The 12536-nt window shown below is 43.9% G+C and overlaps 1 protein-coding gene across 1 annotated transcript in view; it reads left to right on the top strand.

Annotated features, from left to right (window-relative positions):
• The window catches only part of HEBP1 (heme binding protein 1), a 44613-nt gene that overhangs the window by 21405 nt on the left and 10672 nt on the right, over nucleotides 1-12536 (top strand). The window contains exon 3 of the mRNA XM_075184093.1: nucleotides 4735-4915. Coding sequence (XP_075040194.1) covers nucleotides 4735-4915 — 181 coding nt within the window. The remainder of the gene's footprint in view (nucleotides 1-4734; nucleotides 4916-12536) is intronic.

Raw genomic sequence — 12536 nt, 5'->3', positions numbered from 1 at the left:
AAGTGCTGCAAATTGAGGGGTTTATGGCACAAAAAAATTATGTACAATGACAAGAAAAGGAAGATATTGATGATCCTGCCCAAATGAGTTTACACTATAGGCGGTGTGTAGTTCCTTTGATACATAAGGTATCAGAATAACAATTGTAACTGTTGACAGTGATACATACTGTTGGACATAGGTATTGTGCTAGTTCCTGGCTCCAGTCACTTCATAGTTACAGGTATATACATTCATGGCCAAAAGTTTTGAGAATGACACAAATATTATTTTTCACAAAGTCTGCTGCCTCAGTCTTTACGATGGCAATTTGCATATACTCCAGAATGTCATGAAGAGTGATCAGATGAATTGCAATTAATTTCAAAGTCCCTCTTTGCCATGACAATGAACTTTATCACAAAAACAACATTTCCACTGCATTTCAGCCCTGCCACAGAAGGACCAGCTGACATTGGGTCAGTGATTCTTCCGTTAACACAGGTGAGAGTGTTGGTGAGGACAAGGCTGGAGATCACTCTGTCATGCTGATTGACTTAGAATAACAGATTGGCAGCTTAAAAGGAGGGGGATGCTTGAAATCATTGTTCTTTCTCTGTTAACCATGGTTACCTGCAAGGAAACACGTGTAGTCATCATTGCTTTGCACAAAAAGGGCTTCACAGGCAAGGATATTGCTGCTGGTAAGATTGCACCTAAATCAACCATTTATTGGATCATCATCATCAAGAACTTCAAGGAGAGAGGTTCAATAGTTGTTAAGAAGGCATCAGGGCACTCTAAAACGTCCAGCAAGCGCCAGGACCATCTCCTAAAGTTGATTCATCTTCGGGATCGGGGCACCACCAGTGCAGAGCTTGGTAAGGAATGGCAGCAGGCAGGTGTGAGTGTATCTGCACGCACAGTAAGGTGAAGACTTTTGGAGGATGGCCTGGTGTCAAGAAGGCCAGCAAATAAGCCACTACTCTCCAGGTAAAAACATCAGGGACAGACTGATATTCTGCAAAAGGTACAGGGATTGGACTGGTGAGAACTGGGGTAAAGTCATTTTCTCTAATGAATCCCCTTTCAGATTGTTTGGGGCATCTGGAAAAATGCTTGTCCGGAGAAGGAAAGGTGAGCACTACCATCAGTCCTGTGTCATGCCAAAAGTAAAGCATCCTGAGACCATTCATGTGTGAGGTTGCTTCTCAGACAAGGGAGTGGACTCACTCACAATTCACAAATTTGCCTAAGAACACAGCCATGAATAAAGAATGGTACCAAAACATCCTGAAACAGCAAGTTCTTCCAACCATCCTTTCACGAGCCGCGGCGGCCGCGGGCACCGCCGCGACTCAGTTCCTGTGTCTTCAGATGTCCCGGCCGTCGCCATGGCGACCGGGACGTCACTTCCGGAAATCCGGCCCGACCATTGCCAGGGCAACGGCCGGACGCCGGGAGGGTTGCCTAGGCGCTCTGGGCGCACTAGAGAGTAAGGCACATGCGCACTCTGGCGCAATCAGGCAGGGGCTGTGACTAGTATCAGAGTAAGCTCTGATTGGCTGATACTAGTACTTAAGGCAGTGAGGTCTGCAGCCTCACTGCCGGTTATAGCGTTCTGTCCTCAGTTCTGCTGCCTGCTGGTGCTCCCTGCTTGGTTACTATTACTGTTGATTGACTACCCGTGTTTGACCTCTGCTTGTTCCTGGACCTTTGAACCCTCGCTTCTGACCCTAACCATTTGCCTGAACTCCGGATTTTGCTCCTTTCGCTTGTGCACCTGACCTTTCGCCTGTCCCTGGATTTCGTACCTGTGCTAGTGTCCTTTTGACCTTGGATCTCTTCCTCACTTCGGCCTGCCAATCACTCACTCCTGGGTTCTCCTTTAAGTCAGTACACGTTACTCGACCCTCGGTCGGCCCGCAGCCAAGTCTGTCCCCACCACTAGGGGCTCCAGCAAATACCGGGCCTTCAAAGTAGTCCCCGAGTTTCACTGTACTGGCTTGGGAGTTCCTAACACATCCAAGAACAGTTTGGTGATTAAAAATGCCTTTTCCAGCATGATGGAGCACCTTGCCATAAGGCAAAAGTGATAACTAAGTGGCTTGGAGATCAAAACATCAAAATTTTAGGTCCATGGCCAGGAAACATCCCAGACCTTAATCCACATTGAGAACATGTGGTCAATCCTCAAGAGGCAGATGGACAAACAAAAACCCACAAATTCTGACAAACTGCAAGCATTGATTAGGCAAGAATGGGTGGCCATCAGTCAGTATGTGGCCCAGAAGTTGATTGACAGCATGCCAGGGCAAATTACAAAGGTCTTCAAAAAGAAGGGTCAACACTGCAAATATTGACTCTTTGCATAAACCTAGTTTAATTGTTCAGAAAAGCCTTTGGCACTTATGAAATGCTTGTAATTTTACTTCAGTATACCATAGCAACATCTGACAAAAAAGGTCTAAAAACACTGAAGCAGCAAACTCTGTGAAAACCAATACTTGTGTCATTCTCAAAACTTTTGGCCGTGACTGTAGTTAGTACTGGCTTTGGGCAGTTGATAATTACAGGTATAGTAGCACTAGTTTTAAACTCCAGACAGTTGATAATTATTAAAGTTCCTGGTTCTTTGCAGTTTTAAGATACATGCACTGTGCAAGTTCCTTGCTCCACACAGTTGATAATTATAAATACAGTGTTTGTTCCTAGATCCAGTCAGCTGATAAATACAGGTACAATACTAGTCCCCTGCTCCGAACAGTTATTAATCATAGTGCCTGTGCTCAACAACTTTTCTGAGCTGAGGACTAGCGCTGAGTTCAGGTACTATGGTAGTTCCTTGCTCTAGGAAGTTGATAATTATAGGCACATCACCAGTTGCTAGCTATGTACAGTTATGTGTTTATTATGTATTTATGTTTGTCAGTGTTAGCAATAACTGTGCTATACTGACCCATTCCCTGACATAGAGAACATATGGCTACCCAAGAAGTATACCCATATGGTTTCTGGATATAATATACATTCCTATAGTCCCCTTGGTTATTATACAAGTTGCATTATACTGAGACATTACCTATTTGCAATTGTTCAGCTATTACATGATATTACATTATATATCATATATATCATGCGTAGCTAATGACTGATAAAAATGTTCAGTACATTGCAATAGATGGCTGATTTTTCACAGCCAATTCAGCAGTGTGTCAAGTCTCATACATAATAAATACAATAAAGAAATAAAGTGTTTTGTTTAGAGTGATGTATAAATATTTTTCTCTAGGCTGCTAGTGCTCATGTCCTATTCATACGTGTCAACTCTCCCAGAAAATCTGAGTATTATCCCCAATGTAACCACTAGTTCCTTCAATCATTTCCCCCGCTGAGGTGTTAAATACACTTGGCTACCCTGACAACAGAAAAACCCTCCAGCTGAGACTTACAGTTTAACGTACTGAAAAAGGTAAAGTGACAGCCTCCAACATTCAAGCTTAATGCTCAGTGTGCTGGATTCCAAATAGGCAGAAGTGAAAACATGACAGGGAGCTAGGAAGTCAGCAAGAGTTAAGATATATCTGTCCCGGGGCATAAGGTGGGCCCTTGGTGTGCAGTTGGTGATCCTGAATATGGACAAGAGCCCCATTATTGTCATGAGTCATAGGAGTCATTTGCTGATTTTATGCAAGCCACTTGTGCACTGAAATTTATACTCGACAATAAATGTAATGTAAATCCCTTTATCCAATAACTTGCACTACTCAGAGTTACAACATATTTTGCATAATTGTGATTATTAGGGTTGGGGTAGCAGTGTGGATTAAGAACCAAGATTCATATTTTGCATCTGGGCCTAGGGTAGTTTACTGATTAGGAACTGGGTAAAAAAATCTTATGCATAGTATGTATCTATGTAATTACGTACCTACTGAATGTCCCTCTATTGGACCAAAATCTCATTGTCACACATTATCTATTTTCTGGGGTTGGTGTTTAGATTTACATGTATAAACCCCTCCACTGACTGATACAAGTTTATGTTTTGCCCCTTGTTTTATGATAGCTTTAACACTGTATGTTATGTATTTGAGAATGTATTCGTATAACATTTATTAAATAAATCTATAGGTAGTACAAAAGTTGTAAGCTTCAGAAACTACTCATTGTATTTACAATGACAATAAAATGTTAGCTACTCTTGTTATTTTAAATACAATTGTAACTTAAGTATGCTTGTACTATGCCTGCATTTGAGAGACTGCTCATATTCGTGGGGTTTATGTATTAATGCAAATTTGATGGAAGTAAGGGCACATTTCCACTACTTCCTCCATATTTGCCTCCTCTTGGGGATATATCTGTATGAGGAGTTGGGGCAGAGCTAGGATACACATGCATAGTAATAAGATTAATAATTACCATGCATGTTTCTCTGCTTTCTCCCCTCATCCATGTGTCAAAATTCTCTGCTACCTCCGTTTTTTAGCACAGCTTCATTGTGTGTATATAATATTGCACACGACATCGCTTTCCTCCAAAAACAGAGCATTGGGGAGCTATCTACATCAATACCTAGAGCTCTATATGATCAATGACATTGGATCATAAAAATTCTGTGAACTGAAAAATGAAATAATGGCAGTTGATACAGGAAATTTCCTGTTACCCTGACTGTCTATCAATCCAATGGGTCTGATATTGTCACAATCTCCGAAAAATGTAAAGCAACAAATGTTTTCTCTCTCAAAGGTGCAGGAATGGGGATGACATCCCCTGTCTCAATCATTAGTTACCCTACGAGGACTGAAACTCTGCAACCAAAAGTCAAGGTCATCCTTCGAATTCCAAGTCAGTTTCAGGCAGATCCTCCAATTCCTATAGATGAGAACATCTGCATTGAAGATAGGGAAGGTTTGACTGTATATGCCACGTAAGTAACAAAATATACTATCTGAAACCTCATGACAATAATGTGCTGATTCTGCTCAACGGACCTTGATGCATGTTGTATGTGACAACAAAATGTATATGTGCCTTAACATTATTGTAACCAGTTAGCCACCAGCAAGGAGTGAAGTTACTATGTCCTAAATGTCATAATAACTCTCTTGTACAAATCGATAACACAAGGTAACTCTCTTGTACAAAGGGATAACCAGGGCCGCCAAGAGGAATTTTACGCTCCTGTAAGCAACTTCATGGGGCTCCCTATAGGTGATTAGCATGTGAATTTATGTGCCACCCTGCCGTCAAAGGGGGTGTGGCCATACCATTGGGGGTGTGGTTGTGCATCATTGTGGGCATGTTTATCAGGTGAAACGCACAAGGCCACCCTCCTACAGAAAAATGCATTACTCATAAATGCTCCCTCTGCCTAGCAGGTTTAATCACATGTGCCCCCCTCTGCCCACATGCTTTAATCACACTTGTCCTTCTCTGCCCACGTGCTTTAATCATACTTATCCCCCTCTGTCCAGCAGCTATAATCACACATGCCCTCCCTCTGACCAGCAGTGCTAGTCACACATGCCCCCTCTCTGCCCAGCAGCTCTAGTCACACATGCCCCCTCTCTGCCCAGCAGCTATATTCACACATGCTCCCTATCTGCCCAACAGCTATAGTCACACATGCCCCCTCTCTGTCCAGCAGCTATAATCACACATGCCCCCTCTCTGCCCAGCAGCTCTAGTCACACATGCCCCCTCTCTGCCCAGCAGCTCTAGTCACACATGCCCCCTCTCTGCCCAGCAGCTATAATCACACACATGCTCCCTCTCTGCCCAGCAACTTTAGTCACACATGCCCCCTCTCTTTCCAGCACCTTTAGTCACACATGCCCCCTCTCTGCCCAGCACCTTTAGTCACATATGCCACCTCTCTGCCCAGCACATTTAGTCACACATGCCTCCTCTCCGCCCAGCACCTTTAGTCACACATGCCCCCTCTCCGCCCAGCACCTTTAGTCACACATGCCCCCTCTCTGCCCAGCTCCTTTAGTCACACATGTACCCTCTCTGCCCAGCACCTTTAGTCACACATGCCCCCTCTCTGCCCAGCACCTTTAGTCACACATGTGAAATTAGTGGGGCTATATAAATAAATGTGATGATAGATATATTTATATATATATATATATATATATATATATATATATATATTTCAATTATTTCAACTATAGTGGGGCCTCGGGCCCCCCAGGAAGGTAATTTGTACCCCCTCCTCTCTGCGCCCCTAGCTATAACACACAGTAATTCATACTTGCCGACTTTCTTCAGCTCCCTTCCGGGAGCCAGCCAGTGGAGGGGGGCGTGAAAGGGGCGGGACAGCCAAAATCGCGACATTTTGGTCACGCCCCTGTGACGTCATGCCGCAACCGCGTCATTTGACAGCGGGGGCGGGGCCAAATGCTGCGATTCACCGGGAATCACGGCTTTGGGATCTAATTCTGCCCACTTCACTAGGAAGTGGGCAGAATTTGGGAGATTGCCACACTTGCCCGGGAGTCCGGGAGACTCTTGCAAAATGCGGGGGTCTCCCGGACATTCCGGGAGAGTTGGCAAGTATGCAGTAATTATGCTTATACACTTGTGATATGTATTGCCTTATACTGATAAACTGCCCTTTTCTGTACAGGAAGCAGATACAGCTCAACTGCCATACTCTGTTTACATTAGATAGCTACTGCTACACTGCCCTATTCTGTACTAGAAAGATAAGTACAGCTTACCTGTCCTATTCTGTTTATGTAGGAGGTGCAGCTCAACAGCACAACATATTCTGCGCACAAAGAGATGTAGCTCAACTACCCTATTCTGTACAGGAAGGTAATACAGCTCAATTGCCCTTCTCTGTTTTAAGAAAGACAGTTACTGATCAACTGCCATATTCTGTACAAGAAAGATGGGTATAGCTAACCTGCTCTGTTTTGTTCTGTTCAAGTAGGAGGTGCAGCACAGCTGTCCTCTTCTCTGCACTAATAGTTCAAACGCAACTGTGCTATTCTGCACGACATAGACGGGTACAGCTCAATTTCCCTACTCTGTCTATCCGGCCTTCAACTCTTGTTGGTCCGAGTCACAACGGACATTGGGCATATTTTATCTTTTAGCCCATCTGCACCCTATCACAGGGCTGCTCTCGTGAAGTCCACAGTGACATGTCCACACTAAGTTAAGAGAAAAGTCAGCCTGTTAAATCACCAACCCCAAAAGATTTTTGTCTACAGCTCCTGAAGCTCAAGAGGAGCCTGAACTCTGTAGCACCATATTGAGGCCGAAATTAGTTATCACCAATGGTGGAGCTGACCTCTGCTTCAATAAGGCCCTGTCTGTGCCTTGACCACTTCACCGCAGCAACTTTACCCTCTTCAACTACCCTAGCATTGTCCCTCCAGGTACCTGACCTGCTTATGCTCTTTGACTCCACCATAACCCTGCACTTGCATCTTTGTACAATGCTTCAAGGACTGAATATCCACCCCGCTTCTTGTCAACCTCTTCCCTCGCAGCTCTCCAGGGACTCTTATGCTTTTTCCCTCGACAGGCTACCTACCCTCCAGTTAATGCCACCTGTCCTCGCTCTTCCTGCATTCCTCTCTTATTCCTCTTCTATTATATTTTCTAAATATACTGTATTCCCTACTGACCATTATGTTTTCCATTCACTCCTCTTCAGCTTCTTACCTGTCTAACAATTATGCCTTTCATTCACCACCTTTCTGATTCCTGCCTAACTTTCATCTACTATTATACTCACTGTTACTCCCTTATGTGGTCTATTTTCTCTTTTATCTCTACTCTGCTTACATCTGGCATTATCTACAAATGCCTCCCTCCCACCTACCTATTTCTCCTTCCATTTCCTCCTCTCTCCAACCACCTCTATTTCATCACCCATGTTTTCCCATAGTTCTACTTTCTTCCTCTTTCCAGTATATGTCCACTTCTGGTACCTCTCCCCTGTCCCTCCGGCACCATCCCACTCAATGTCCTCTTTGATCTCCCCTCCCTCCCTGCATTCCTGTTGTTCAATGTACTCTTTGCTCTCCCCGCTCCCAAACTCCTTCCTCTCTCTCCCCTCAATCACATACTCTATCTCCTGCATCCAGACTCCATACCCTTCACTCCTCTACATACTACAACTGATTCTTCCAGTTTGCCCTCCCAATCACTTCTCTTACTCGCTTTCTCACGGTCTGTACCTGCTGCAGGTATTGCTTCCACCAACCCTAAGAACCTCCATATTCACACCATCCACTCAGTTCTCCTCCCACTACTATCCTGTCCTCCATCCATGCTCCTTCAACTTTATCCCAATCTCTCTTCTTAGGCTCCTCCTCTTTACCTGCGCACTCTGGAAAGCCAGATTACTCTGGAAAACCAGATCAGTAAGAAGCTTCCTCCCATTCATTTCTTCTCCCACTCCTTCAGCTTCCATGCTTTCATTCCCTCAATGTCTCCAAAGCTGCCCTCTCCTTTGGCGGTCTATACTTTGCACACACTCTCCACCCTGATGACTGCCACGGCAGTGGTGTAGGCATTCTCATAACTGCATCTTCAGCATTCTTCTCCCTTTTACCCTACCTCTCCTTCTCTTCCTTTGATACTCATGTCATAAATTCTTCTTCCCTTTACACCTCCATGATACAGCAATATATTGATCCCAGTGCCCACAGGCAAATTCCATTCCTCCAACCTACTCACCCTCATCCTTGGGGACTTCAACGTCCCCATTAATAACATGATACTTCTGCCTTCAAATTCCTCTATATTATCTCTTCCCATGGTCTCACCCAGTGGTCCTTTTCTCCCACACAATATGATGGGCACTCACTTGACTTCATTTTCTTTCATCTCTGTGATATTTCTGACTTCTCTAACTCATCCTTCCCACTTTCTGACTACAACCTCCTCTCCTTCCACCTCTCCCTCCTTCCCCTCCTACTCCCCACTCAAAAACATGCGGACACATGCAACCTGTGGGATCTCAACCCCTCCCGCTTCTCTGCCACCCTTGAACAACTCTTCTACTGCTCCAATGCTGCAGTCTCATTTTACAATTGCACCATCTCTACAATCCTTGACATAGCTGCCCCTGCTGCCATGCTTTACCTCTGTTTTTCCAGACCCAAACCCTGGCACTCCAAGCTCACTTGCTACTTTCAAAGATGTTCCCATTCTGCTAAGCACTTTGGAGAAAGTCCCGCTCAAACGCCAACTTTGTCTACTTCAAATTCATCCTGGCTTCTGCCCTCCTTCACCACCCATGACTTTTTATTTCTTACTTCAAGGGGAAAATTGACTCCATCTTTCATGACATCTCCTCCTTATGACACTTCATTCACCCACCCTCCCTCCTCACAATCCTCCCCTCCTCTTCCCACTGAACCATTCACTTCCACTCATCTCCCTCCTACCGTCTCCACTCTCTCTTGTGATGCATGCCATCACCTAGCCCACCTTTTCAACCTGTCTCTCTCTACTGACATCTTTCTTTCCACCTTCAAACATGCATTCCTCACTCCTATTATCAAGAAACCATTGACCCTGCCTCCCTCTCCAGCTACCACCCCCTATATCTACTCTCTTGTTGTTCCTTCACAATTGAATTTCCATCTTTTTCAATCCACCAAGACTGCCTTTGCCAAGTGATACCCTGCTCTTGCTTCTTGACCTTTCTGTAACTTTGACACAGTTGATCACCCTCTCCTCCTTGACACCATTCAATGCCTTGACCTTCATGGCACTGCCTTTTCCTAGTTTACTTCCTACCTCTCTGATCACTCCTTCAGCATTTCTTCCTCTCCTGCCTGCTCCCCTCCTCTCCCTCCATCTGTTGGGATCCATCCAAGATTCTATTTTTAGCCCATTGCTTTTCTCTTTTTACATCTCCTCTCAGCCTCCAAAATTACCTATGTGCAGGTAACTCTCTAATCTACCTTTACTCCCAAGATTTCTATAGATCTCTCCTCTGTCGTGTGTATGACTGCCTCTCTGCTGTCTTAACTTGGATGGCTGAGCGCCACTTCACACTGAACATATACAAGACTGAGTTTATCAGCTTTCCACCGCCTCGTTTCACCCTCCCTTGTTTTCGTCTTCCTAGGTAGATGGTGTCAGCATTTGTCATGTTGACCATGCATGCCGCCTGGGGATCATCAATTTCACCCTGCACATCCAGTCCCTCGTGCAATCCTGTCAACTCCATCTTTGCAAATTGCCTAGAATCACCCATTCCTCTCGCTGGATGTCACCATTTTCCATGTCCTTGTCATCTCCTGTCTTGATTATTGTAATCTTCTCCTCCCTGTCACATGTCAGTCCCTCCTGTACACTGTCCTGATTGTGGAATTGCAACTAATCTTCCTCTCCCGCTGGTCCTCTTTTGCTGTGCCTCTCTGCAAAACCCTCCATTGGCTAACAATTACCTTCAGAATACAATTCAAGCTACTTAACTGCACTTATAAATTCCTCTTTAATGCTTTCCCCTCCTACATATCTGACCTTATCAATAAATATTCCCTTACTCGCCAACTCCGATATATCAATGACCTTCCCCTATCCACATCTCCTATCTCCACCTCACACTCCTACCTTCAAGAAATCGACCATAGTGCTTCCCACCTTTGAAACTCCCTACCCCGCCTTACCAGACCACCCTCAACCTCCAATATTTCATGTGCTCCCTCAAAACTCACACTTGCCATATGTCTGCTGGGCCTATTATTCTTCCTATTAATAATACCCTATAGGAATTTCTATTTTGATAGCAAAATCAGATACAATCTACTACAGTATGGTGCAGCATCATACTTTAATTCAAAGTTAAATATTGTAGCCAATGCCATTTTGCAGTATCACTTTAAAAAAGTTTTACCACTCTAGAAGTTGTATACTATATAGCACTTAAAGCTTGCAACAGAAATACAGAAATATATTGGCACTCATGTGGAGTTAGAAGTATGTCTGTTTTCTTATGTTAGATATGCATTTTTGTACTGCTCATGCGCACCATAAAAATATGCATATGGCCATATCCAGATTTTGGGGAATCTTACATATAAAACTGCTTATGCCTGAAGAGGTGGAATGGGGCATGCAAATTTAGACCAAGCACTGTAAAGCTAGGTACACGTTGCAGAAAATTACTCCTGATGCGATATCGTTAACGATTTTACCAAAGACTGATATTCCCGATCAGCATGCCGATTCATGTGCACATGCTATATATGTTTTGCAAGATTTACCGTCCGATCTGTGATTTTCATCTGTCATAACCATTGGCTCAAAAGATTGTGACTCTGTACACACTGTACAGATATATGCCGTCCCAACAGCAATATGCTAATTTAATTTGAATAAAGGACTGAGCCTCAGTGCACACATCACCCACAAACATACATCTAGAAACTGGAAATTACATAAACAGCATTCATTCCATTGTTCAGCTTTGTGTATAGTGTACGTTCGGGAACTCCATTCACAATTTTACACTTGTTACTATTTCTTGAAATATAATGATCACCCCTGCAAATAAATGCAAAGCTTGTGCTTTGTAGTGTTCTTGCCAAGACGAGAAGCAACAAACACTGAACCGGAGTGAAAGAAGGAGAAAGAATTGGACTTGTTGGACCAAGGAGTGGTTCCAGAGGAGAGACTTCTTTTCAAATATGCCCCTGCTACAGAAGATACGGGACAACAATCCTGATGGCTTCAGGAATTTCCTATGTATGAATGATCCCACATTCCAGGAGCTGCTACAGCTTGTCTCCCCACTCATCCAAAAGAAGGAAACCCATTTAAGGAGACCTATATCTGCAAAGCAGAGAATGGTTGCTAACCTATGATTTGTGGCCACTGGAAAAAAACTGGCTGATCTCAAGTACAGCACAACTATGTCACTGCAAGCTCTGCGTTTGATCATACCTGAGACCTATGAGGCAAGTTCTCCAGGGAAAATATATGAAGGTTAGTGAAAGAAATAGTCTGATTAAAAACATTTTTATTTGTTAAAATATAAACTTAACATATTAACATATTAAAAACAACACACACAAAATATATACAGTATACATTTAAAAGATAAAAATAATTAAACTAACTCAAACACAAAAACATATAAAACCTAGGTGTATATTTTACAAGCAGTAAGCATTTCCACTGTATGCCAGCAAACATTGGATGTGGTGTTTGGGGTCCTAAAGGCATTAATAGGCGCAATATCTCCAGAGAAGTCACTGGTTGCTATCACATTAGCTACTGGCTGATCTCAAGGACATAGCAGCTATTGCACCCCAAGCTTCCACTGTATGCCAGCATACAGTAGAAGTGCTGTTTGGGGTCCTAAAGGCATTAATTGGACCCATATCTGCACAGCAGAGACTGATAGTCACATTTTCCCAGCAACAGGAAGCACTTCCACTGTATACCAGCATACAGTGGAAACGCTGCTTGGTGTCCTTAAGGCAGGAGGGGTATAGGACCCATCTGTGCACCACCACATTTTCCCAGCAGCATCAGTAATTCTCTGGCTTCCGGTGATGGGGCAGGTG

This window comes from Mixophyes fleayi, chromosome 8, assembly GCF_038048845.1.
Source record: "Mixophyes fleayi isolate aMixFle1 chromosome 8, aMixFle1.hap1, whole genome shotgun sequence".
NCBI classification, from domain to species: Eukaryota; Metazoa; Chordata; class Amphibia; order Anura; family Limnodynastidae; genus Mixophyes; species Mixophyes fleayi.
Note: the sequence above shows the minus strand (reverse complement) of the source record. Positions and strands in the feature narration are given on the sequence as shown.